General features: G+C 40.5%; 1 protein-coding gene across 1 annotated transcript in view; it reads right to left on the bottom strand.

Moving 5' to 3' along the window:
* The window catches only part of TRPM7 (transient receptor potential cation channel subfamily M member 7), a 57,930-nt gene extending 37,920 nt beyond the window's left edge, over positions 1-20,010 (bottom strand). Inside the window, exon 1 of the mRNA XM_082488507.1 lies at positions 19,920-20,010. Coding sequence (XP_082344633.1) covers positions 19,920-19,922 — 3 coding nt within the window. The 5' untranslated portion in view covers positions 19,923-20,010. The remainder of the gene's footprint in view (positions 1-19,919) is intronic.
* Between the last annotated feature and the right edge of the window lie 6,284 nt (positions 20,011-26,294).

The raw sequence follows: 26,294 nt of genomic DNA, 5'->3' as shown, positions 1-26,294 counted from the left end.
TGTGCCTTACACAAGCTTGGCTCAAAACAGCTTTATTCCTTCTCTATTTTGATCAGAAGATTAGCAGTGTTATGTATATGTATATATGTATATATCTACATTTATATATGCATATTCATACTATATGTAAAAATATACATATAGTAGGCAGTCCAAATTTTTAGCTTCATGGTCTCACGGTATTTTTTTAACACTATCAAGTCTTAGCCTTTGTGATATGAATCCTAGCTTTGGAAGCTGCTTTCTGCTTAGCTAAGTGTCCCCACTGTTTATATGGGTATGTATTTTTGTATTTCATTTCTTAAAACTGAGGTCTTGTATAGATCATTACTTTAACACTGCAGTAGTTTAAGCTTACATATGAACTCTGTAGATCCTCCAGAACATACAAAGATAAAGAGTAATTTAATACTTAAGTGTTTTAGTTAGCTGGCTAAAACCACACCTTGAAGCAAGCTATCACAGGCATAACATGCTAGCTATTGAAATCTGAAGTATATAAACCACAATGCGTCAATTGCTCTGTGCAATATTGTTTTATTATTAGTGATCAAAGCTGGGGACAAGGAACATGGTCTCACAATGTGCAACACCACTTTTCATAATGAATTTCTGGAAAAAAAAAATTATCTGAAAGAATGTACAGTTTTAACAACTAATCAAGGAATTCTCTCTATTCTTCAGTAGTCAAAGCATTTTCAGTACAGCATATCTATGCTATTTGCGTGGAGGAGGCTCTATAACATTTTAAAAACATACTTGGAACTTTTCATTTGTTAAAATTAGACTCTCTCCAGAAGCACTCCTGTACACTGATCAATCTTTATTGCCAGAGATTTTATACAGAACTTGCTAATTACAGAGTCTTGCTTTCAGTGGAGGAGAGGGGAAAAGATGGGGGGCAAACCAAACAGAGAACAGAGTGAGAGACATTTCCCCTAAATGGGTAAAGATCATATTAAAAATGTAGGAAGAACTGACACTGAGTATTGTCTTTCCTGTAAGTAAGAATTACTATTACATAATGTTCCTGTGATGACCAGAAAAGGGAAGATGATGCGAGGACACTGTTAAGATAAATTAGTTGCAGCAATTACCTCTAAGAAATACTTCCTTATCAGTTAAAGATCAAGTTAAAATAGATCAAGTCAGTAGTCAAAAATCAGTATGCAAGTTATCAGACTGTTTTAACAAAACTGCCTACTTTTATTAAAGCTTTTTATCATCTTTACAGCATATACAACTACACCTCTTAAACTCTGCTACCAATAATGGGGCAACTTCATAGGGTCCTACATCTGGGCAGAAACAACCCCAGGTTCCAGTATAGGATGGGGAGCTACCTGTTAGAGAGCAGTGTAGAGGAAAGGGACCTGGGGGTCCTGGTGGACAGCAGGATGACCATGAGCAGCACTGTGCCCTTGTGGCCAAGAAGGCCAATGGCATCCTGGGCTGTATTAGAAGGGGGGTGGTTAGCAGATCGAGAGAGGTCCTCCTTCCCCTCTACTCTGCCCTGGTGAGACCGCATCTGGAATATTGTGTCCAGTTCTGGGCCCCTCAGTTCAAGAGGGACAGAGAGCTGCTGGAGAGAGTCCAGCGTAGGGCAACTAAGATGATTAAGGGAGTGGAGCATCTCCCTTATGAGGAAAGACTGAGGGAGCTGGGTCTCTTTCGTTTGGAGAACAGGAGACTGAGGGGTGATCTTATTAGCGTTTATAAATATATAAAGGGGGAATGTCATGAGGATGGAGCCAGGCTCTTCTCAGTAGCAACCAACGATAGGACAAGGGGTAATGGATTCAAGCTGGAACACAAGAGGTTCCACTTAAACTTAAGAAACTTCTTCTCAGTGAGGGTGACAGAGCACTGGAACAGGCTGCCCAGGGAGGTTGTGGAGTCTCCTTCTCTGGAGACATTCAAAACTCACCTGGACGCCTTCCTGTGCAACCTCATCTAGGTGTTCCTGCTCCGACAGGGGGATTGGACTAGATGATCTTTTGAGGTCCCTTCCAATCCCTAGCATACTGTGATACTGTGATAACTTCTGCTGATTGGAGTGATCTGTTTTACTAGTGTATTTTAGAAAGCATACCTTACATGATGGTTACAGGCCGCATGGGTCAGCAGCTCTTAATTCAGTGAGCTTTGTAGTGCTGCTATTCAAGAAAAAATAAAGAAAATGGAGGGAAAAAGGAACTATGAACACTCCCCAAAAAACATACGGTCAGATTTTAGCAAAAAGCACAAGTTGTATCAACATATAATGAGCTACTTTTCAACTATTTACTTTCTTTCCTTTTAAACTTGCATCTTGAGGAAAAAAACCTTAGCTTTCCAGACTCTCTCCTACTAAATAAAACTCTCTCAAGCTAAATAAAATTTAAAACTTATGACAAAAATATTAATACAATTAATATTGCTTCAGTACTACTTTAACTATCTTTTTCCTACAGGTGAGGTATCTATGCAAATGTTACCACATTAAGACCTCCAAGCAGTCAATGTTGGCAGGATCTTGTCTGCACACCAAAAAACCTTTAACTTTCACTTTTTGGAAGAGGTACTACAGTAACTGCTAACTCCTAGCCCCCAAGTGGCCAGCAAGGCTTTTGCTCAGTCTTAAAAGCTGTACAGGGTTACGCAAGATACCTTATTCTGGTTGCATTGATTTCTGAGCAGACAAAGTTCACTCTCTTTCGGTACTTCTGAAAGAACTTCAAGAAACAAAAAGCACATAGATTTGATTCAATAAGCTAGAAGAGACAGACCCACCCTGGGATCATGATTAAAGGAAATACTTTAAACTATTTCCAATAAATAAGTCCTTTCGTAACAGTTTTACAAGTGTTGAAATAATTATAATTGCTATTTGAAACAAAACTTACACAAGTATTTGCTGAACTACAAACTCAACAGAATGTGCCCAACTACAGTACTTCCAACTTCTGGAAGTATCTAAATGCCAAAATAATCCCACAACCTTTTACAACAATGGCTATTTTACCATAGCTATTTTAGTATTAGCTATTTTTGATTCAGCAATAGCATTAGCACTCCAAAGCATCAAAATAGAAATTATTTAAGTGTATCTGCTCAAGATGCAAGGAATTCCTTGTTATCTTTACTGAAATTCATGATGGATACTTTTAGCAAGTCTCCTCATAGAATGAAACTTTTAACACAAAGTTAACTATAATTTAAGATTTTGTATATACCAGGTTACAAACAAAAAGAATCAGTTAAAACACAGTGTGAGATCGGGTCTCAGAAAAATAAATAAAATAATAATAAAAAAAAATAAAAAAAAAAACACCAACCACCTACCACTCTCCTCCCTTCAACTCACATGTTTATAAAGAGCCTTTTATTCAGCATATTAAAATGTTGAACATAAGAAGACAAATAAGATGACTGAGTTCTAGCAGGGCAGCAACTGAGGGACAGCAGTACAACGAAGCGTTATCAAACTACTGTGAAATTCTCTGAGTATCCAACCAGTTTCGTCTGAATTATTTTCTGTATAGAAAGTAAGCTTTCCTTTTGGCAAGATCTCAAAATAATTTGCATGACTTTCAGTGAACACAAATATGGCAGGTATGAATATACTGTACAGCTGACAATCATGGACTTCATGCACAAATGGATCCCAGTTTATTCCTTCTATTCATTTGTAATGCTGTATACTATTGGACTCTCCTAAGTTACAGAGTATTTGTTACAAAACTAAACTGTTACTTATCCTAAATAATGTATCACTCTCAAACCTGAAGCCCTGCACACCCGCCTAGCAGTTCTGCTGACAATTGTTCTACAAAGCTGATCAGCTGAATTAGGAAACTGAACTGGATTAAAAAATAATATTCCAAACTGTGACTTTTGTGATGGTCGAGATTTCAGTTACTGATTGCACAGACCTAAGTTTCAAATTTAGAAGTCGTATCACTTTCTAAGGCATCTTATGTTTCAGCTTTCCGATCTTTGCTTACACTATATGGCAGTTCAATATATGCAATAGTTTTTAAAGGAAAAGATCTTCCAATTTTATTTGTCTTTCATTTAAAAATAGACTCTATATTCTTTCCCCACTGTCTCCAATTTTCCAGAAAGCTGAAGTTTCCTTTTGGGCAAAAGAAAATACACGGAAAGTTTCAGGAAGCCGGAAAACAAGAAGATACAGTGGAAACCGCCCGCAGCAGGAATACTCATGCTAGCACCGCCGTAGAGCGGTCCTATCCATCTAGGTCATCATTTACAGCCAACAAGATAAATTTCAGAACATTTCTGAGAGACGTTCTGTACTAAGAACATCCTTTAGCTTGCCTATTCAAGGAAACGTCCACTGACAAGTTACTGCTTCTTATACAGCTATACATACCGCACACACTCTTTTCATGATTTACAAGAGGATCTCTTATCTAAGAAACCCACTCCATTAGCCAAGCACGTGCTATACCATGGGACTGAACTGTGATCCCTGCCCAGCCAGCTAACCCCGAACTGAGCACCGGGCTCCTGCAGCTGTAGCTGAAAGGCAGAAATTCCAAACAAACCTTTACCTTATCGCTTTTAAACTCAATAGGTTGAATAAAACCAAATAAAGCCAAACAGCCAGGATGAATATGATATCCAATTAAGTTAATGCCTATCAAGTAGTTTAGAATTCATAAAACTTCTTTTGGGAAGAGGTGCCATAAATAAAATGTATGCCAGCTCTCATTGCAAAGATTTCCAGCAGGGGCTCCAAACCTTTCAGGCAGTAAGAACTGTGCTCCAAGCAAAAGTACCTGGATCTGTTCTTAGTACAAATTAACTGAATGATACTGAAAATGTGCATTCCAGGACGAGCCAAGTAACTAACCTGCTGTGCATGGGGTGGAGAGTTATCTGAAAGACAGTTATTGCCTACATTTCCCAAAGAAAATACCCAAAATTTTGTATTAAAAAATGCTAGCAGAGCACAACTTAGGTCCTCAAGGAAACATTTATCATTTGAAGAAAGTCTTCAGAACTTCAGCAAACATTAAATAAATAAGCAGGTAGGAGAAGAAAAGAAAAAGGTAGGCAGTTTGATGCCATATATTTGCTAACGTTTGTTTTAAATTCTTGGCTCTAGCAAACCCCAGACATTTAATTTACTTGCTTTCCTTGCAATTTAAAATTACATACCTCTATAATTACTGTTCAGGGTTGGATTTTTTTTGGTTTTGTAAAGGAAAGGGAGAAGAAAACAAAGCATTTAGCCAGCTAGTATTATGAACTATATTTAAAAGACACTCTACTGAAGAATAAAAGTGCTGTCTGTCCAGAGACTACACAACAAATAGAAAAAGCTTACAAAATTTGTTCCTGAATCAGTAACTAGAATACCAGTCAATCTTACCAATTTTTTAAGTAACTTGTATAGAAAGTATGGGTATGTGCAATACTAGAAAGACAAATGGCCCAAATATTATCACAATGCCAAATTATACTTATACAGAGTGCTTTAATGTATCCCTGTGAAGTATGTTGCTCTAAATGAGGAGGATTGTGCATTAATCTTAAATTGTTGTTTAATCCATTACAAATGAACATTTTTACAACGATATTTTACCTGCAGTTCTCATCAGGGTTATTTCATTATTATTCTGAAACAACTACCAGCCTCATCTACCAGAAAGAGTTGTTTCATTTATTTTTTCCCCAAACCCACTGGGGCACCTCTTGTCACAGAACCTGACCGGCTCAGACACAGACAGACCCATCGTGCAGGAAAGGTGTCTCTGCTATGTTGAAGATCCTGTTCTGAGCAGAATGGTTCACCTGGCTTCATTTGACTCACAAGAAAGCAAACAGCCCTAGTTTTCTGGGTTGAAAGACTTCTCCAGTGAAAATATTGCTACAGTCCTGAAAATACGTTGCTCAACAGCAAAAAAATATTGGTTTTATTTTAAATAAAAACTGTTGAGAAATCAGGGCAATCAGAGAAAGTCTTCTGTCAATTCTCCCGCACACTGCATTCAGAAGCAGACCTGAAAAGAGCCAGCCAGCGAAGATATCAATCTTCATATCAATGGCTCCCTTAGTGCTGAGAACAAATCTTCAACAATCCTATTCTTTAATAAAGAGTTCAGGAGATTTGCTCTGAACAGTTTTCACAGCAATCCAGGTCTCTAACAGAGTAGCTATTGTTTCATCAAGTTCTTCTCTGACGTAATGCAGTCGCCACCGAACTCACCAAATCCACATGCAGTTTTGGATGCAAAGACTACTTGGGATTTATCAAAAAGGATTTTTACAGCTCTCTCAAACTTGACAACAGTGATTCCAATGTGGTATTTGGAGAACAGGCTGCTTCTGTGGGAATTTTTTCACCAAACAATCACAAAGCATAATTTTAAGATGTTTGGGGATTATTTTTTTTGTAGATTCATTTAATTCAGAAGACTATAAATTCATATACAGAGTTTACATTCTGAAGTCGTTATTTTTACTCCTGATGCACCAGAATAAAACCCACAGACCTAATATATTCAGGACATTTTTATTACATTCAGACTCAGTCCACTTTACTCACATTATTGGGAAAGTTATCTTCTAACTGCAGTATAGGCGTTTCAGAGGGAAATTCAGAGCAAATCCAGCATATTTTAAAATAAATTTTAAAAAATTGCCATGTGAAGGTGCATGCTGTTCTGCAGTTAGACCAGTCATAAAACTATCTCAGCTGAGGTAACAATAAACACCTACAGAGTTAAATATCCAATTATAACAGATACAGTAATTAAATAAACTTGCCAAAACCAGAGACTATAAGACTGTGTCAGCACAGCAGATGGCACGCTATTCCTGAACATGTCTTCAGAAAAGCAAAGTATCCAGGGGGGTATGGGGGTGGGTGAGAAATGTATGTTGATTTTTATTTCCCAACTTCCATCAACAGAATTTGAAATTTTGGTAGGAAAAAGAACACACAGCAGAAGGTAAACCAGTTTCACTGCTGTAAACTGGAGTAAGTAAACTGATTTCAAAATAGTTTACATTTTCAATCCTCCTGGCTCACAAAATACCAAGCTAAAAAATTTTAGCCCTTCTAAAGAATCTATAAATCACTTTCTATGAGGTCTCAGACCAAACACATTTCAATGTATTCCATAAAGTATTTCAAAACATATACCAAAGCTATGATCTAGAAGCAAACAAACCACTGAGTTTTCAAAGGAGCTGAAAATAGTTCTTCATCCCCTAAAACTTACGACCATGAATGAAAGAAAAGGATAGAAAGTGAGCATATGGTAGTAACTGCAAGGAAAATATAGCTACCACTTTTCAGCCAAAATTTTTAACATTAATACCCACTTTGTTCAAATGAGAGATTAAAAAAAAGAAAACATGGCAAAAGTGCATAGGAATGTCTTCAAACCTGTCATAAGTGCCTGCTTCTTTCTGATAGGGTTCCTCGTTCAAAACCCATTTTAAATTATGTCAAGTCACCCATATAAACCAATCCCAGATCGCTTACATTTTTAAACACACAGCCTACTTTTCCTTCCTTATCTACAGTGATATAATTGTATAGTCTGCATCCTCTTCACCTCTCTCAATACCAATGATTTAGCTGCAATCTGCAGTAGTTCTAATCTTACCGTTGATGCAGACTGCAAGCCTACACACTCTCTTAAATGAGACCAGCAGAAAGGTAGTCAGCATACCTACTCACCAACATGCAACAGAAACGATGCCAAGCCTTTTTAAATGGGTCAAATAATTTCTGTGGGTATTAAGGATGGCCACTCTCCTTGGTCCTTTTCACAGGGACTGATGGGACACACTGTGCATGGCTGCTAAAACCCCTGCACTTCCTGGCTCACCAGGTTTACTCCACACAAAAGAATTAGTTTGGTTCATACCCCACATTTCTGGCAAGTGCTGGGCTTACCTTGCACGTACCACACAGGGTGAACAATCCTATAAACTCTGGGTTTATTTTTGGAAGGAATGAGGCTTGTGACACACTTTCAGAGGCAAAACAATTCACATAGCCTGGATCTATCGGCTGTCTTCCCCAAGCAACTTCCAGTCCCTTCCCCATCACATAGGGAATACAAATCACAGATTTGAGAAAGGAGTTAGCGGTGTCCATCTCTGGAAATGGCAGTAGGAAAGGGATCTTGGGACCAGCCAAATAATTAATCCTACCCTCGATTTGCCTCCGATTTGTTCCCAGATTAAAAAAACTCAGCTCTGGCAGCTGCTATTCGTAGACAGCATACAAGCTGCAAGTTCACTTCACCTAGTGCAAAGGATATATCTCAGCTTTATTTGAGCTGCAGATTTAAAGAAGGTCCTCCCTTTCTGGTTCATGAAGTGCATGAACATCTGATTAATGCACTATGTGCTGAAGCACATTACAACTACAAAAGCAAGCTGTAAGGGTGGATGCTGTTTGTCTTGCTCTACTACTTTCTTAGGCTGCTCCATTTACAGGTCTGACTTATTTTTGATGTTGTACAAAGAAAGGTGCTTCTCTATCATCACAGTGAAGATTTTGGTGCCTGCTGACTTAAGTAGGCTATTATTAACTCACTAGAGCAATGGAAACTTGTTATCACTAAGGGATTTTTGACATAGCTAGCCTCAGACAACCCTTTGACTATCTTAAAAGAAAAAAAAAAAACAAAACAACACACAAACCACCACCAAAACCCAACCAGGAAGCCTTATGCCCGTGTTTAAATTATTACAGGTGAATAATATTTCTCTGAATAGCACATGTGAGAGGGAAGAGCAAGAGAACAAGAGAGCACACTAATGGGCATGTGAAATAGGTGACAGCACCAGACCACTGCTAAGAATGATGAAATTTCACATAACATGTTTAGACGCAGTATCAGGGAAAACCAATTTATTTTTATAATCAAAACCACTAACATTAGGAAAGAGGCCCATCAGCAAACACACAATCAAAGAACCACCGGAAACCAATTTGGAATTTTGTTCATTTTAACAGTGAGTACCTTTAACAAAAATCACTTTGTGTAAGTTACGCAAGTCATCTCAGAGTAGAAAATTAATATTAGGCTGGTTTCAGGCTAGCATTAAGATATCAGCATTGGACGTGATGTCAGGGAGACAGAAGTTAGTCATACAACTCATGAACTGCCTTCACGTCCTTGGTAAGGGGAATATGGGCATTACTCATGGACAAGATTGTGGAGGTGTGATGGGATACATTGTCTTAACTCCTATGGTTTATGTTCTCCCTGCCTGTACACACGTTCACACCAACGTGCTATTTGCTAGCTACAGAAGGGAAAGTGAACATTTTGGTCAACTCTCTACAGTAACCACAGTTCTTGGGAGACTAGAATAGGACGGAGAAAGTAGGATGAGCTGTGAGGAAAAAAAAAACCAAACCAAGAATTTGCTGTAGTACAGTTCACCTACTGTAGAATTACAAAGACTTCAGCATTTTGAAATTCAGCTCACTAACAAAGAGCTACTGGATTCAGTTACATGTTCATTGCCTGTTAAGATCATTGCCTGTTAAGACAGAGAAGTAGCTCTCCTAACAGAGCTAGCTAGGTCCGCAGTTGCTCAAGAGCGCATGCTGACTACAGCCCTCATCTAGAGGCATAAGCAGCCTGATAGCATTCTAGAGACATCCACGTACCTAAAATCTTATCAGAAGATAAAGTTCCCCACTAAAACTATTTAAGTAGTTTCTGTTTACTCTAGAAAAGTTCAAAGAAGAAACTTAACTGGGTTTATTCAGGCAAATGTGAGAGCAGTTAATTACCAGCTGAAATAATATACAACACTCATTTAGTGACTTTTAAAAATTTCCACCCTCAGATTTTTGAGGGGAACAAACAGTTATTTGAGCTACTGTGTCTTATTTTTGTTGATCTCTCATGAGGCTAGTCTTACATAAAAATTGAGCTCTCTATCACAACCTCATACTGGCTGCTGAAATACGCCTTTACACTGATTTTCCCAGTAGCGTTCAACCATTTTATTATTAGCAGGTTTTGAAAGTCTCAACTACACTCTTACATCCCTTTTCATGAATGTTTCTTTGAATATTACAGCCAGAGCTGTAAATCCTACACAATGCAATGTATTGTGAGAGAGCTTAAAGTCATTCATTTTATCCCCAAGTCAATATTCAGGCTGCTAAAATGTACCATTTTATTGCACCACTTACTAAAAGCACTACAAAGCTTCCTATCACACCATCCTCACATGCACACAGCATTGCTAATTGACATAGAAGTAACAGGCATCCTAACGCCTTAACTACTGATTTAAAGCAAGGTCTAGCTAGCTCTAATGCAGAGGGAAACAGAAGAATGTCCTCTGGAGCTTCTCTTATCCTAGTCTTACAGGGTTGCCTCAGTAAGCTCAAGTCCCCAAGCTAAGTATTCAACTCTCAAATCAAAAGCACAAAACTCTTTATCAAATTCTTGTATGGACTTGAAATACTCTGATTAATCAAGCTGGACAGTATCAACTAAAAAGCAGAATTATCTGTAGGGGCAAAAACTCCCTTTTTGCTCTAGCAGGGAAAACTAAATATATTTGGTAAAAGGAAGATCAACTCAAGAAGAAAAAAAAATTGAAATGCAAAAAAAAAAAAAAAAAAAAGAGATCTGTCTAAATGACTGTTCACTGACTGAAAGTATAACAAAGCAATGCAGGCAGTTCCTTAGGATGTACAATTTACTGTCTCAATCTTATATCTTAATTTTGTTTATGCACAGTGATATAGGTATCCTCTACTTAAGCAGATCAAAGAAATTACAGTTTTTCAGCTGTCCCACCAAATGTTGATGCAGAATTGCAGGTTACCCACAGAATTGAACTACCTGCAACACATCTATGTTAAATACCACAAGCCTAAATAATCACTTAGAAATTATGTGATTTTTAGAAATAAAGGAACTTTTTTTGTTGTTTTTGCAGGTGGGGGAACAACTAATTAAATGATACTGAGAGATCACACCACCACTTGCACTTTGTAGATGTTTTACTAGAAGTGAGGATGATGGAAGAAATTATAATAAACAGAAAAACTCACCAATGCTGAGTGGTATGTGGCACAAAGGCCTGCCTAAGCTGTACTGGATTTATACCTCAAGCTCCTCTCTGGCCTACTGTGGGAAAGGAGTGAAGACAGACAGACTATGAGAAACAAAAGACAACACTAAGGAGGTGGAGGTCCTCACAACAGCAAAGCCAAGATACACAGGGGAAATATTTGCTTTAACAGATGCAATTCTTCAAATTATACCGTGAGGGTGCAGAGGACAAGCTGAGCAAGTTACTACTCTGCCATCCCACCCACTTTCCTGCCACTTCCCTCCCACCAGCAGTTGTGCACTAGCATTTTGGTGAGTTGACTGAACTCCCTAAACCAGCACAATGTTATTTCCAGGAAAAAAAGAGCAGGTAGCTTTGATGGGAGAGTGAACAGATTCAGATGCAAACTGGGCAGAAAACTAAGGCACAGGAAAGGACCACATGGCCAAAATCAGGGTGGGAACAAGGGAAGCAGGACATCCCCTTTGGTAGCAGTATGATACTGGGTTAAGCAAAACAGCTGAGCTGATCTAAGCATACTGTCAAGGTACATCAAAACAATCCCCCAAAGCACACCTCCTCTAGGCATCCAGGAAAAGACTACAGATCTGTCACAGAAAAAGGCATTCTTTTTAAGCACCTGTATCCTGATGTTCAGGAAGAAAAGGAAGCAAAGATGGTATTTCTTTATTTCTCAGAGAGCTGCCAATGAAGCAAGAATGTATTGCCTAAGGTCACACTTTAGGTGAGCAGATACCCTGGGTTTGAGAATAGCATCCATTCTCATCTGGCACTGAAGACGTTTTTTCCTAATTCATGGTATAATTAAAACCCAACTAACTCCTAATACATTAATTACAAAAGATTTTTCTTGTCCTACATGCAAGATCTTTATATTTGCCATAAAAACCCTGAAAAATCCAGTAATGACACCCAAGAGGATAGTCAAAATGACTAACCTCATCTTAGCAGTGCTAATTTTTCTACATCCTCTCTGCAGAGAGAAAAGAGCTGCTCTGAACCCCCCCTCAGTCTCCACTGAGCAAGCCTAGGGATTCACTGCCTAATTAGCTTTTGCGAATAATCCTCCCCCTCTCTGCAAAGTCTACCTGTATTCTGCAGATTGTCTACGTGCATTTGACCAGAAAACATTTTTCTACAACATGGAAACAGGATTTTTCTGAAAGCAGAAAAGTTTCAGTCTTTTTCATTTTCTACACCAGGAAGAAAATGCAGCCCAAAGTTTACTGTATCATGTTGTCCAGCAAAGTACTATGATTATACTACTACCAAATATTACTCTTGTGGGCTACAAAACACCAACAAGCACAACCAGACTGATGCATTCAAACAATGACTGGTTTGTTAGCAGCCTTCATCACTGCAGAGTATTCACCTGTAACACTACCTGGCAGCCCAAACCAGGACAAGGATAATGAGTATTTTCTGCCCTCTTTCCCTATATAAGCAACATAAGAAGACCACATTGTTTTATTAATTCACTTGAAACCATTGCAGAGAATTTAACAGTGAAGAGTCATGGAGTTCTCCATACAGAGGTAGGATTTATACGGAAAACTACGCATACAAACTGTGGTTTTCCTACATTAAAAACTTAAAAATTATTTTTCTGCATAAGATTTTTATAAAAGAAACCAAGAATAAGACAACAGACCAATTGCTTAATGCGGCAAAGGCATAAATCCTCATCAAGAACATTTCTGAAGTTGGCACAAACTAAAGGACAAAGGTTAGTTAAGGGGATATTTCTGCTTTTCAATGCCTCTGGCTGCAAAGCCAGTTAATGCCAGTTTAAGAGGTTAATGTCCAGCCCAGCCTCCACACCTTTGCTTAGTGCCCCTCACACAGGCCAAGGTAAGTGCTCGCAGGGCTGCCCCACGGGTTAGTCCACAGCATAAGCCCATGCGCGTTTGCAGCAGCACAATTAAGGAGTCAGTAAACTATAGCTTGTGAAATCGGGAAGAGCGATCCTCTTCCAACTAGTTCTGCATCCAAAGGCCTTGCAACACCAGAAGATGCTATGTTCCTAGAAAGTTGTCTGGGCTATTTGTCAGCTACAGTATCAGTGATTCGTTACTCCTTCCCTAGTGAGGGATTACTATCATGAGCAGGAATTCCTTCAAGAGCAATTACTCTCAAACTTTTTGGCCAGATGATCATCCTCAGCCACCAGTGGAAGTTTTATTAAATTTACTGTTTAACAGAATTCTGCAAACTCCATTTAGACAATACTGCAGCCAGGGAATGCAGGAGAAACTGGTACTTGTAAGAGTTTGACATTTAAAACATCATTAACTGCACCTACTCTTGTAGATTAACTGATTTTTATAATTGAAGAGAAAGATGATTAACAATTCTGTAATTACACAACTGGTATTTTTAGGCTCCAATCATGTGTCACTTAAGCACATGCATAAATTTAACCTATTCAGGTGACTAAAGTTTATACCTGACTAAATACTTGCATGACCGCAGCAGCCATGAGGACAGGCTTTGAAAGGAAGCTCAGTGTTTTCAGACTGGCTCTAGCCACAAACGAGTATACTACATTGAGCTTACTACACAAAGCCAATATACGTGCAATTTTAACTATGTTGTACATGATCAGCGTGACCATCTTTGAACCTGGTCACAGGGCCGCTGTGCTGAGCTCTATCGGATCCATGAGTAGAATGCAGCTTCGCTCTCTCCTTCCTCTAAGGAACAGGTTCACTTTCATGAGAAAGCTAAACAGGGATGGGAATAGCACTAAAATGCAAATAGCAGCACACTAAGAATATGGAGGAAAAAAAATCTAGCAATATTTTGTTATGTGAGACAAGTTACTAGCAACGGATTATTTGCCAACAGAATTAACTTGATGGGAGGGGCCAAACTCCTCTTGATGCAGCTCAATTCACAAAGACAGACTATAGCGCAGCATACCTGGTAAGAGAAGTTATCTTACATCTGGTAGCACACATTCAGAAAAGAAGGTCAAGAAGACATCCTCTCTAAACAAGAATTTAGATACAAAAGTGTTCAAGCATAGCTACTACATGCCTACAGCACAATTAGACAAGGTCCGCAATGCAATTTGGTTTATTCATTGAAGAGGCTACAGAACACGACTTGTGATGGCGCAGCTCCATCCATGCCCGCACACACGGCCATAAGACTTGGAAAACACTCCTGTAGAGTGGGTGATACACAGACTACCTGAACACTGACTAATACAATGACACAAGCCAACTCTCAAGCACCTCAGAGCAAGCTTCCAAACCAGCTTCACAGCTCATGTCAAGTTTGAGGTGCCACAATCCCATTTTCCTAAGTCTCTGCATGTGATCCCACCCCATTTCATACCAGCACCAGCATTTATGCAGTCACATGGAGAGCCGATTCAGGAATACGACCAACAAAAGAATTAATCCTCCAAAAAAAGGAGGTGATTAGATATTTATTCAATTCGGATCCCTGAAACAGTGACTGCGCACAGAGGGAAGCACAAAGGGACGGGAGAAAGGGTGACATCCAGGATTTACATGAGTTTAGACTGGATTGCAACTACACCTTTAAGAAGAGTTTTGGCAGATTTGGAATCTGCTAGTAAAGATGCTATAGACTTGAACATCACCTCTGCCCCCTATCTGAGATATTACCCTGCAACACACATATCCACACCTCAAGCACTCCAGGTCAGTCTTGGGAACTATATTGTAAATAAAGTGAGTAATAGTGGGAAGACCTGGACTGCTAAGTAATACTAGTTCTAGAAGTGCCCTGAGTCTAGGAATTTTTAGGCAGTAAGTGCTTGTGAAATACTGTATTCCTAACAGAGCAACTAGAAATGTATTTGCAGAAGGCATAAATGTAAATTTATTTGTTTATTAAATTTAAATTTTAAAAGTCAAGTTTGTCAAGTCTGCATTTCACAAAAACTGATTATCACTGCCGTATTAGGAGGAAAAAAAAATGAGCAGGTATTAGGATAAGAACTGTCAGCCAGGGACATCTTGCAAAATTCCACCCAACACAAGTCAGGGGACCAAAACATCGTTTCTGTTCCTCTCTTAGCAAAGGTGACAAGAATCAAGTAGATAAGACTAAGAAAATAAGTACCTCTTTGGGTAGAGGTAAGTGGGAACAATGCATGAAACAAAGGCTGGTATTGAATTGCAATTAACCATTGTGTTAAGATCGACTGAGCTGTAACAGACACTTTCCCAGGCTTTGAAGATTACAGACTTATATTACGGTGAAAGACTGAACACCTAGATTAAATTAACTTAGAGCTGTAACTGAGTAAGTATCAAGCAGGAACACGTTAGCATATGACAGCAAAAATATACTGCAGTAATCGCCCAAAAGGTTGTCAGTAAAAAATAAAAACAAAAGATAACAATCAGCAAACCAGAATTTAATAGAAATATGCCAAATCTCAGAAGCTGCAGCTTCTTTTTTTTCTTTAATCTCATTTGATTAGTAGAAAACAATTAAAGAGAGAATCCAATAGCACCAGGAGTCATCCACACCAGGCTTTGGGATCCATGACTAGGAAGCAAAAAGCTTGACCAGGCTGCTAGAGACCTTGATATAGTTCCAAAGCTCTCCAACTCCGAAAAAGGCCTCCCCCAGTTGTTGCTACTGCAATTACTAGCAGTGTCTAGACATTGGTAAGATTCACATGTGCATAATTTTCAAATGTAGACAAACTACATGCACGCATCTACCTATACTCTTTGAAATTGTACGTTGGCCAGTTGCACGCTCTTTGCGTAATACATGATGTGCATTTAAACAAAATTAGCACTTCACTTTGGACCATATCTGAATGTAAACTAGTGATCTCCAAGGACAGGTTGAAGATGAAATAACAATAAAGCCTCACAGAGGGTTTACAATAGTTGTTTCTGAAGCTGGATCATCTTCTGAAAGCATTAGTTGTCAAACTACACACAAAAGAGTACCAACTTTATTACTGAATAAGCCTGTGAAATTCTGATTTTGCCACTGTAGGAAGTCCGCAGATATGCTAGCACACATATCACATGCCATCCTCCTTCAGCTGAAATCAAATTAAATAAAAATGGGCTGCGATACACTAATTCAGCAACTGCACATTTGCCATACACAGAGTTCAAACATTTCAGAAAATCTGATGATAGAAAACGCGTGAAACAGCTTGAGTTAGAATGCATCTGTAAGAGTCTTTAGGAAAAAAAAATATATCGCTCTTAATAACGTAAGTATTAAATAACCTGTAACTTTTATCTGACTTTTAAGATTAAAAAAAAAAATACCAAAACACAGAAGTTCCCAAGAATTAAGGCTTCCAAGCCTACCACCTCGGTAACATCTGAACTTCACTTTAGTTAAGGGGAAAAAAATGCATGACTTATAAACCAAGTTCAATCCACTCTAATGTGCTGTCAGTTTGTTATCATACTTTAAACTCTCCTTAGCAATCAATCACTACATTTATCTTACTGACTATTCCTGCAACATCCTCATACCATATGTTGTCAAACCATTTTCCACAGTTAAATATTCTAATCCTTTCTTAAGGCAGCTTTTCAGAACTATCAGTACCACAATCAGCAACACAGTTATTTATCTGCCTGTATTTCCCATATGTTTAGAACACTTTTTGCCCAATTCTTGGGAAGGAAAAAAAAATGATACAGTTAAGGATAACGATATTTATCACAGATTCTCTCCTGTTTTTTATATTTAATTATCCCATCAGAAGTTCACTGGCCTTTCCTTCTTGGAAAGAAACGAGGGGTAAGAAATTTCCCCAGCTCCCCTGTGTTGTCCCTACTTCCATGCAAGAATTACAGTGGCTGTGGAGAAAAACAAACTTGAGCTATACTGTGGTTCCAGCAAACCTGGTAGTTAAAGAAAGCAGCTCACGCCCCTGCTTTGAAATGTCTCACATCTACTCTACATGCTAAGCAAAATAGAGATGTAAAAAAAAGACTAAAAAAACCTCACCACTCCTCAAAAAAATTGCATTTTCTCTGTCATTGCAACAGCTGTGATGGAGACTGGTCTCCAAAAGACTGCTGGTCAGCTCTGTGGTCCCATCCAGTTAGGTGCAACAGTTCGGTGTACCAGACGTACAGTGGTTTAATGACTGGCTGCTACCAAAAAGACAAGTCACCTCCTGCACATCCTACCTCCTCTCTTGCGCAGCAGCACTGATGCGCAGCTAATCCTGTGCTGAGTGAGGTCAGGAAGCGAAGCTTGCCAATACAAAGGTTTTGTGGGTTTACTTTTTCTGTTCTTTTGTTAGATTAGCTTTCTATTACTTGAAATACAAAAACATCTACAATTCAAGTAAAAGAAACGCTAAACCTAAAGTAATAAAAATAACAGAAACCAAGGATTAGTTAGATCATTTTAGGTATAGGTTGTATCACGATATATTAACATGACAGCATCACCCGTACATTCTCATTGTGTGTGAGCAAAAAAGATGGGATTAAATCAAACACAGGACAGCAACAAGATTGCAGAGAATACAATAGAGGAGAAAGAAGGTTTCAGGCCAGGGAACATGAAGAAAGCGTGCAACAAACTTTGTTCAAGTTTGAACACAGCTCAAGTCAGTATCACTTAATTATTTTTTGGTAGAAATAATGAAGCATATAGACTCATTTGTCAGATGCCACCACTACTTGTCAGTATCAGATGTAAGAAGTGATGTTAGCTTCAATAATCATAGAAGTATCTTATGCAAATACACACACAGAGCAAGATTATTCAGTAATTTATCTGCTAAAAAGCCAGCTGCTGGAATTTCAACCAGTGAAGCTAAAATGCACCAAGACAGAATTATTGACATTAGAGACAAGAAACATGACCTCAAAGACAAACTTTAGTTCTGGAAAACACACACATTGATTTTACTGTCAGTTTGCCTTTAAAAAAGTGGGACAAAAAAACAGAACTAATGTTACTTTTTTCAGCAAACTAATGTGGCACACAAATATTGCGGCCAAAGTAGACATGGTTAAAGGAAATGAAGCATTCTGAAAGAAATAAGAATCTGTAAAAAAAAAAAAAGACAAAGATACATTTTTCACATTAAATATATTGGCATGAGAAGCATCATTTCATTGTCTTCATTTTTCAAAGCATAAGCCACAATTTTAAAATCCAACCCCAAGTCTTTAAAGACTGGAACTTCAAATTTGTGCTTGTCTCAGACAATGTGCCAACAGTATCAGAAGTTTAGTAGAAGTGTCACTGCTAGTATAACTACATAATAAATTCCTAATTAAGCTAATCAGGGTCTTTCTCAGAAAGAAAATTAAACTTACTAAGCAAAATCCTGTCAAGCACACAAATTGTAAACTATAACGCATCTCTCTCCCTTCACACACGCTTTCTGACAAGTCCTCTTTGAGATTTATTTGCAACATTACTGGAATAAAATCAACAAAACAATATGGCCAAACCCTATTGTGTTAGCATCAATTCTTTGTTCAAAACAATATTGGTTTATTTAGAAAATAGTAATCTGTCACAACCGTCCACAAGGAGTGAACAGTTAACAGAAATGCACTTCATGGAGGGACATGAAAGAGAAACAGGAAAAGTTTGGGTGTTGGTACAAAGCTTCCAGGAAAGGGAAGCACAGCAAGTGGTAAAGATAACTATGAGAAAAAGAGAGGACTTAGGATGCTGCAGTCTATCACCAGCAGAGCAGAGAAAGCAGGGCTGATGCGGTAAGACAAAAAGGTAAAGCAGCAAGACTAGAGTTACGCAGAGCCTCAATGGACAAGAAAAGAAGCGAAAGTTTCTAACACAATAGAGTACCTCTCTCCAAGATAACCCACATGGGGAGGTAGACGATCTGATATAGTATCTTTAAATATAAGTGAGATAACTGTTAAACGAAAGGTGATGTTTCAAGGTGCCTTTGTACGACAAGTGAGAATTACCCTTCCACTCCCGAGCTCAAGCAAGCAGAAAAAATATCAAAGTAAAACATCAGGAAACTAAGGTACAAACAGTCCAAAACCAGCCTAAACAGTTCCACATGCACAAAGGTGTTCTTCCCACACACACACTTCAAATAGCAAAGTCAAGAATGGCCTCATACCAGAAGGTATGAAGGATGATCTAGCAGACACTTATCTCACCCACACAGCCACATAAAAAAAAAAAAAAGACTGAACTCCCGGAATTGCCGCACTGAACAACTCACTCTTTAGAAAAATTCCTGATTTAACGTTGGACACTGTCCAGCAATTCTTCAAAACTGCCAGATACCCACGGGGCGGCGGGGGAAATCTGCAGCAAAACGGAACCTGCGCAAAAAAATACATCCGACGTCCGGCAAAACCCACCTGTTCGACGGCGGTTTCAACATACGCGACGGACACACGGGAAGCGTAAAACGCCGCAAACGCGTTATAATCGCCACAAAAAGAAAAAAACTGCTGACCCACGACGAGTTTACGAATCTATAAACCCAATCTGTACATTTTTAGGTAGGGAAGTTCCACAGTAGGGGCCTGGGCGGGCGGGCGCTGAGGGGGGCGACGCCGGGGCGGCCGCCCCGGGCCGTGAGGGGCGCGAACGGGCCTGAGGCGCCCGACCCCGCACCTCCCCTTCCGGCCCGGCGGTGACAGCCCGGTCGGGGTCCCTCCTCCTCCTCCTCCCAGACGGGGCGACCAGGGGGACCGACCGCCGCGGCGAGAGGCGAGCCCGGGAGCCCATGAGGGGCCGAGGCGGATCCGGAGCAGCCGGCTGGGACAGGTCTGATCCGGCGGTCGGCGTCCGTCCGTCCCCCCCCCAACCCCACCGTCCTCCTCCCTTCCTCCCCTCTCCGCCGCCGCCCTCACCATTCTCCTCAGGGCCGGGCTGGGTCTCGGCGCCGACTCTGGTTCTCCTCGCGCCGGGCAGCTCCTGCTCGTGGTTCGGCGTCGGCGGTGGCGGGGCCTGTCTCCATCTATCGGGGCTGAGCTCGGCAGCAGCGGAGGGCTGGGTGGGGAGAAGCCGGGCGAGGACAACGCTCCGGGGCAGAAGGGATGAGCGGGGCGAGGAGGACGGCGCTGGCTCGACTCCGCACCGGGACCCAACGCTGGCGGCGGCCTCGGCCCGGCGGCTCTTTCTCATAATTGTGCGACTCGGCCGGCGGAGAGCCGCGGCGCTGCCGCGTCAGCGCGCACCGCCCCCGGGAGGAGGGGGAGGCCGTTGCCCGCTCCCGCCCGCCCGGGTCTCCCCTCAGGGCAGGGGCGGGACGGCCGGTGAGGAGAAGGGCTGGGGGGGGGCGGCGGCCTCGGCCTCCCCACACGCGAGGGGGTAAAAGAGGAGAACCCCGAGCAGCGTCCCGAAATGGCGGCCAGAGGGCAGGCGGCCGTGCCCCCCGTGTGCTGTTGGTGAGGTAAAGGCCGAACCAGACGTTAAAAACGGAGACAGAAACCAGCCTGACTGGAAACGCGCGGTTCAAAGAGGGAAGCCCCGTCTCTCCGCGAAGACGTGAGCCCGGGCATCGGGCCTTGAGGGGTCCCCGAGGCGCGGGGAGGGGGCGGGGGGAGCCGGGGCTCCCCTTCCCCGGCGGGGAAATGCCGCCTCAGAGCGGGGCCGCCGGCGCGCCGCGCCTTGGTGAATGGCCGGGAGCCGGCGCCTCCGGAGGGGAACCCGGCTTTATTCCTTACTTAAACTACGTGGTGGGGATCAGCATTAGTCCCTTTCAGCTTTTCTTGCTAGTCGTGCTTCTGCATGGAGGTGCCGCCATTAGCGCTGTGTCAAACACATTTTGTCACTCGGTCTGCGGAAAATTGGAGTAAAGTTCACTGTGGAGGGAAAAAGGAGGATGCATTTCTTCCCTTTCAATCGACTCCGTTCCCGATTTAGATGAGGAACTGCCCAGGGCAGGAACCTTGACTTCTTTTATCAGCAAGACCTGAGAATTAATACCGCTAATAAAAAGCCTCGTACAATAATTCTCATTACACGTTTTAGTATATATCTTTTGCAACAAACTATGCTAGAATAAACTGCATTTCTAAGGGAAGAAGAGCGAGTCATTGTTTGGCTCAAATGATTGGTGTTCCCTAAATATAAAAAAATAAAACTTCCTAGAAAAATCTTTAAAATGTGTCTAGCGTTATTGTTACACCATTAATTTTTGTTTAAAGCATATGTAGTTAGATAGCTCAGTGTTTCCTTTGCAATAAAAGCATGGTTCAAAAGTGAGTTAAATCTGGCTAAAAGGTCCTGGTACCATTTCTAAAATAACATAGCCATACAAGAGTGGTAATTTTGTATAAACTCAATCAGAGCGTTCAAATGCATTTAAAAACTTTGATTTTCATTGTCAGGCCTTACCATTTGTCTGTGCTGTTGTGATGTAACATTGAACCCAGTATCACCCATCCCCCCTTGGTGCAAAAAGCCAGCATTAACTCCACATAGTCTTGGGCTAAGCTGATATATACATCTGAGTGCGTGCTCGCACCTGAAACATCATTTTGTACAGCACAGGGTAACAGAGCTCTGCACGTGCAGCCAAAAACTGGTGAGCCTCACCATGACAGAAACAGCCTCTTAAAGAGTCTGAGGCTCGGTACGCTACCAAATTTACTAGACCCACTCCGATGATTAGAAAAGGATGATCAAAGACCAAACCAAGCATTAAAAAAAAAAAAAAGGAGCAGAATTAGCAGCTGCTAGTTTGGACTGAACTGTAGATAACAAGAAACAAAACGTCCTCGCATTATCAGCCATTTAGCAGGGCAAGTCCGGTAGTAAATTCTGGTAGCTGCAAACAATAGGCACAAATTTGAGAAGACCCACACAACTGCAGGCATTCAGCTCCACATCAGGGCGTTGCTGCGCGGAGTTCCTCAGCTGCAGGGGAGCTCCTAATGCTTGTTTTTAGTTAACTTCAGAGGAATTTGTGCTATCTTGCATAGATATGAAAATTAGGCTCCTAGGACTCTTTAATTTCCATAGAATAGAAAAATTAGACGTTTCCAGGAAAACCTTAAATTAGTTCTGAGTACAAGGTCTCACAACTAACAGGCTAAATTCACACTCTTACTGCCGGAGAAATCCTAAGCCTGCTGATCTGCAGCCACTTGTTCCTGCCCGGATTCCCATGTGCTAGTGTTAGTTCTTGGCTTATAGAGCAGGAGCAGTGGAAGCCCAGTAAAATTATCTGGAGATGGTTCAAGAATTTTCCAAAGGAAATCTGAGAAAATGGGGGATTTCTGAATTCTGCAGCTAACACTATAAAGCATTTCTGACAAACTACCACATTCCTCCTGCTTCCCTTCCTCTTTTGTCCCTTTCTAATTAATTAATTGTCTAATTGGCCTAAACCACGACAGATTAATCTAAACCTTCTCACAGCCCATAGGAAGCTAATGAGCAAGTTCTTCTGTGACTAGGTCCTTCATCTCATCTCACAGCAATATTTGGGCTATACTGACTTGATTTTCATGGTTACCATGTTGGACTCTTAAGTTCAATATTTGTAAATCCAAGATCTAGAAGGAGCAAGGGAATTAGGAAAAAGTAGCTGGAGGCCAGCCTGGGCATGAGACTTCTCTGATACAAGCTACTGTTTTAGGAGAACATACTTGAGGTGAGGAATTTTCCATGCCTTCTTTCCTGTTGATCCTGCAAAACTGTAAAGAGATTGACATCAAACTGCTTGAGAGTTAAACTGTTCGTGATAAGCTTAGATGGAGAGACAGCACATTGTTTCACTGGAACAACTTGTGAAGAAAATGAAGGGAAAGTGAGTCATCGACATCCTTTCTGCGAGCGTCAGCCTTCAGGGTGTTGTGAAGGGGGGGGCAGGACATAGCACCACAGTGAAATACATCCCAGTGACTCGGGAGTGATGGCACGTGGCATAAGGAAGTCACCTTATGTGCTTTTATTAGTTGATCAGCCACACAGAACATGACATGATTTGACCCTAAGCTAGCAGCATCAGTCATCCAAAAAGAGTGAATTCTTGTACATTCAGATGTTAAATCTTGTTTTCATCACTGTACCTCAGAGGGCTAAGCAGTTGGGTAAATATTTGCTACTTGTCACCCTCAGTGTTACCTTCCAACCACACCGATGGTCAGCTCAGAACTCCTCTGATATCTTCTTCCAAATTAACAACTGTCAGCTGTGAATTAGAAGGAAATAATGAAGCATTATTTAATAGCTTATTGCATTTAAGGACCTTTAACCTGAAGAAAGCTTCTGTTATCTAAAATGGGATAGAACTGGTTTAAACAAAACTGCTTTTGCTACGTGGTTCCTGTATCTCATTTTTATATCTCAATCCAAACAATCGGTCTGTCACTGGCACTTTATCCTGAGTTTGTTATGTAATCATCACCAGAACTAGTAAAATTTGTGATATCAACCTTAATAGGTTTTACGTCGCATTAAACCAGCTGTAACTTGATCTCATTGCAGTAAGTGCTAAAGGATTGCAAGAAACCTCTCTAAGGAAGCCCTTATCTCAATATTGCAATATCCAGTAGCCAGGATGAGGCTGTTTGATTGTAGATGAAATAGCAACTCATGTACAGAAAGAAACTATTAAAATACATTTCTCTTTATGAGAAATGAAATGTTACCATTAAATAAAAGTAATCTGGTTTTGACTTTTTTGTTTGTTAGACTCCATAAAAAGTTTTACCAGAGATACACTCTCTTACTCTGCAGCTGTTCTTTTAAAGTTGTTCAAAATACGTGCTGGAGTTCATATAGTTAAATCAGATGCACATGCCAACTGATAAGGAGATCTAGTTAATATCCTACTCAAGGTCAAACAGATTCTGTGTAGAAACCATTTTTGTCCCTTACCAATGTCATCTGTGGCAGGAAAGAGATATTGTTTCACTTTTTCTTAGTCTTTTAACAAGGGTGAATTCTCCCAAACCCGTTTTTTTGGCTGCAGGTTTTTGTCGTGGTTTAGGTAAATCAGCTCTCTAGCTATAGCTAAAGTGGTAACTCACTAGTTTACATTCTGGCTGCTACTCTTGAACACTGAAGATACTTATGTTTTCAACATGAAAGTTAAAAATTTGTCAAGTAAGGCAAAAAAGTGTATGATGACACAGGTTAATGGGATCTGTAAGTCCCCTCTATTATTTGTGAAGGGTTTTTCTAGTGCTGAAGTTGCCGAACTTTTGTGAAAATATTTTGCCCAATACCTCTCAGATAATACACCAAATAACCTTACAAACACTCAACTTTTCAGCAATTCAAAATATGCTATTTCAAAATGGGATGAAGTAGAAACAGCTTATCGCTGGTAATCAGAACACTTGGGAAACATAACCTAAAAGGAGGAGGTTTGCTATGCAAAATAAAACTCAAAAAATTTGTAAATTCACAGTTTTTTAAACTGTTTGGAATTTTGGTTACTTTGTTGGTCTGTGGTATACATCAGAGTTCCACATCTTCTGAAGAGATCCCAAAGGTTTAGTAATCTTTTTGCACTGTAACAAGGGTCTTCAAAACCAAAAAGTAGTTAGTCTGAGCAATGCGTTAGCTTTAACAGCTGAGAAGTTGTATTCCCTCAAAGGAAATAACTGCCTTAGCTGTACATTCAAGAAATAGGTCATAAAATCTAGGGTAAATTCAACATATATCAGGAGAATAATAATGCACAAAAAGTTAACTTTGCATATTTAACAGTCATAAAACAAATTATCCCCTGTACCTGATTTAGACTCCAATCTCACAAGCAATGTATGGATTTAAAGTAACAGAACTGCTCACGTGTTAAAATTGGTAAAATAGCGTTGACATCCTACTATACGAAGCAATTATAAAAAGGGAACATGGGAACATGGAGGTAACATGCCTTTAACGGTAAGAGAGCTGATTTGATATCACCCAAAGGCCACCAGCGTAGTTCAGCTCCCCTCTAACCGTGAGAGCCATCACAACAGCACAAGGGTGTTTTCACTGCTTTTTGGTGTTAACTTAGGGCTAGAGCATCAGACCAAGTCACCATTTACTTTGCAGGGCAGATATAGGGAAAGCTGTGCAGTGCTTCTCAGTTTTTCCGTGCTTCCCCGTTCTTCTGGGACCCCCACCAGTAGGAAAGGGTTGCAGAGTGGCTTTCTGACGGCAGTGCAAAGGGCCTGATGACACAACACGCCAAGCTCAGAGCACAAAACTGGTAACTCAGGCTCGGCTTTGCGGTGTGGCCTGTTGCATCCAAATTAGGCAAACGACTGTGGGTTTTCCAGTTTTAAAATCTGCATTAAAGATATTCTATATTAATAGGAAGTTCAAGTTACTGAGCTAGTTAAGTTGAGCGCACACAGTAGTTCCGAATGCACGATTTTTCCTTCTACACGCTCCGTAAGTGTACCAAAAAAGATCCATTACCCAACCATCATCTAAAGTATAATGTAAGCGTATCCTGTATTTGGGAACATGGTACACTATTTACTGCTCAGAAAACTGTGTTTGAGAGCTTAACGAATGCAGGCCGAAGTCTTGCACAAAACTGCCAAGGCTGTGCCTCCACGTGTTTCCATTTACATGTGTAAAAGCAGTAGCTGCCAGGAACGGTATGGGGACATTTACACCATAATGGTGACCCTTTGCAAGATTTTATCAGTGCCTGACGTTAAAAAATAACTAAAACCACTTCATGTCGGTTTTGTTCCTTCTGAACTTTCTCCCCCCGTAACTTCCATGTGAAAATTGTTCCCGCTGCAATCTTGGGGCTCACAAATTCTTGTTTTGAGTTTTAGCTCGTTAGCAGCTGAGCTGGTGCACAGTGGATAGGCAGCGAGGTGGCCTTTGTGCAGAGATGCTCCATGTGCAAGGAGCAGAGGTGCAGCCCCTCCTTTAGGAGAGCCTATATGGGACTGGTCTTAATTGTCAGACTTTGAATTCTTATTTGACAGTGACCCTGACAAAAGTGTCACTTTGTCCTGCAGAGGCTTGCTGGTCCATTTCTTAGAGAAAAAGGTACCAATGGGCATACCCTTGCTCTTTTTTTCCATTGTTACTATAATGTAAATTTACTTTTAAAATTTATTTTTGAATCTGCTACCAGAGAAATACTTACCAACCAGAGAAATACCTGTTCGCGAATTTTCTAGTTAGTTACCTTAAATCCACGAGGATGGATCAATTTCCCAGCATAGTCTCCATTACCTTTTGAAAGAAACATTACTTAAAAGAACACCACTTTTCTTATAGCTTTGATAGGGACACATCACAACAAAGCTTGA

This window comes from Vanellus vanellus (genome assembly GCF_965231255.1).
Source record: "Vanellus vanellus genome assembly, chromosome: 11".
NCBI classification, from domain to species: Eukaryota; Metazoa; Chordata; class Aves; order Charadriiformes; family Charadriidae; genus Vanellus; species Vanellus vanellus.
The sequence above is the reverse complement of the archived record's forward strand: the minus strand, read 5'-3'. Positions and strand labels throughout refer to the sequence as shown.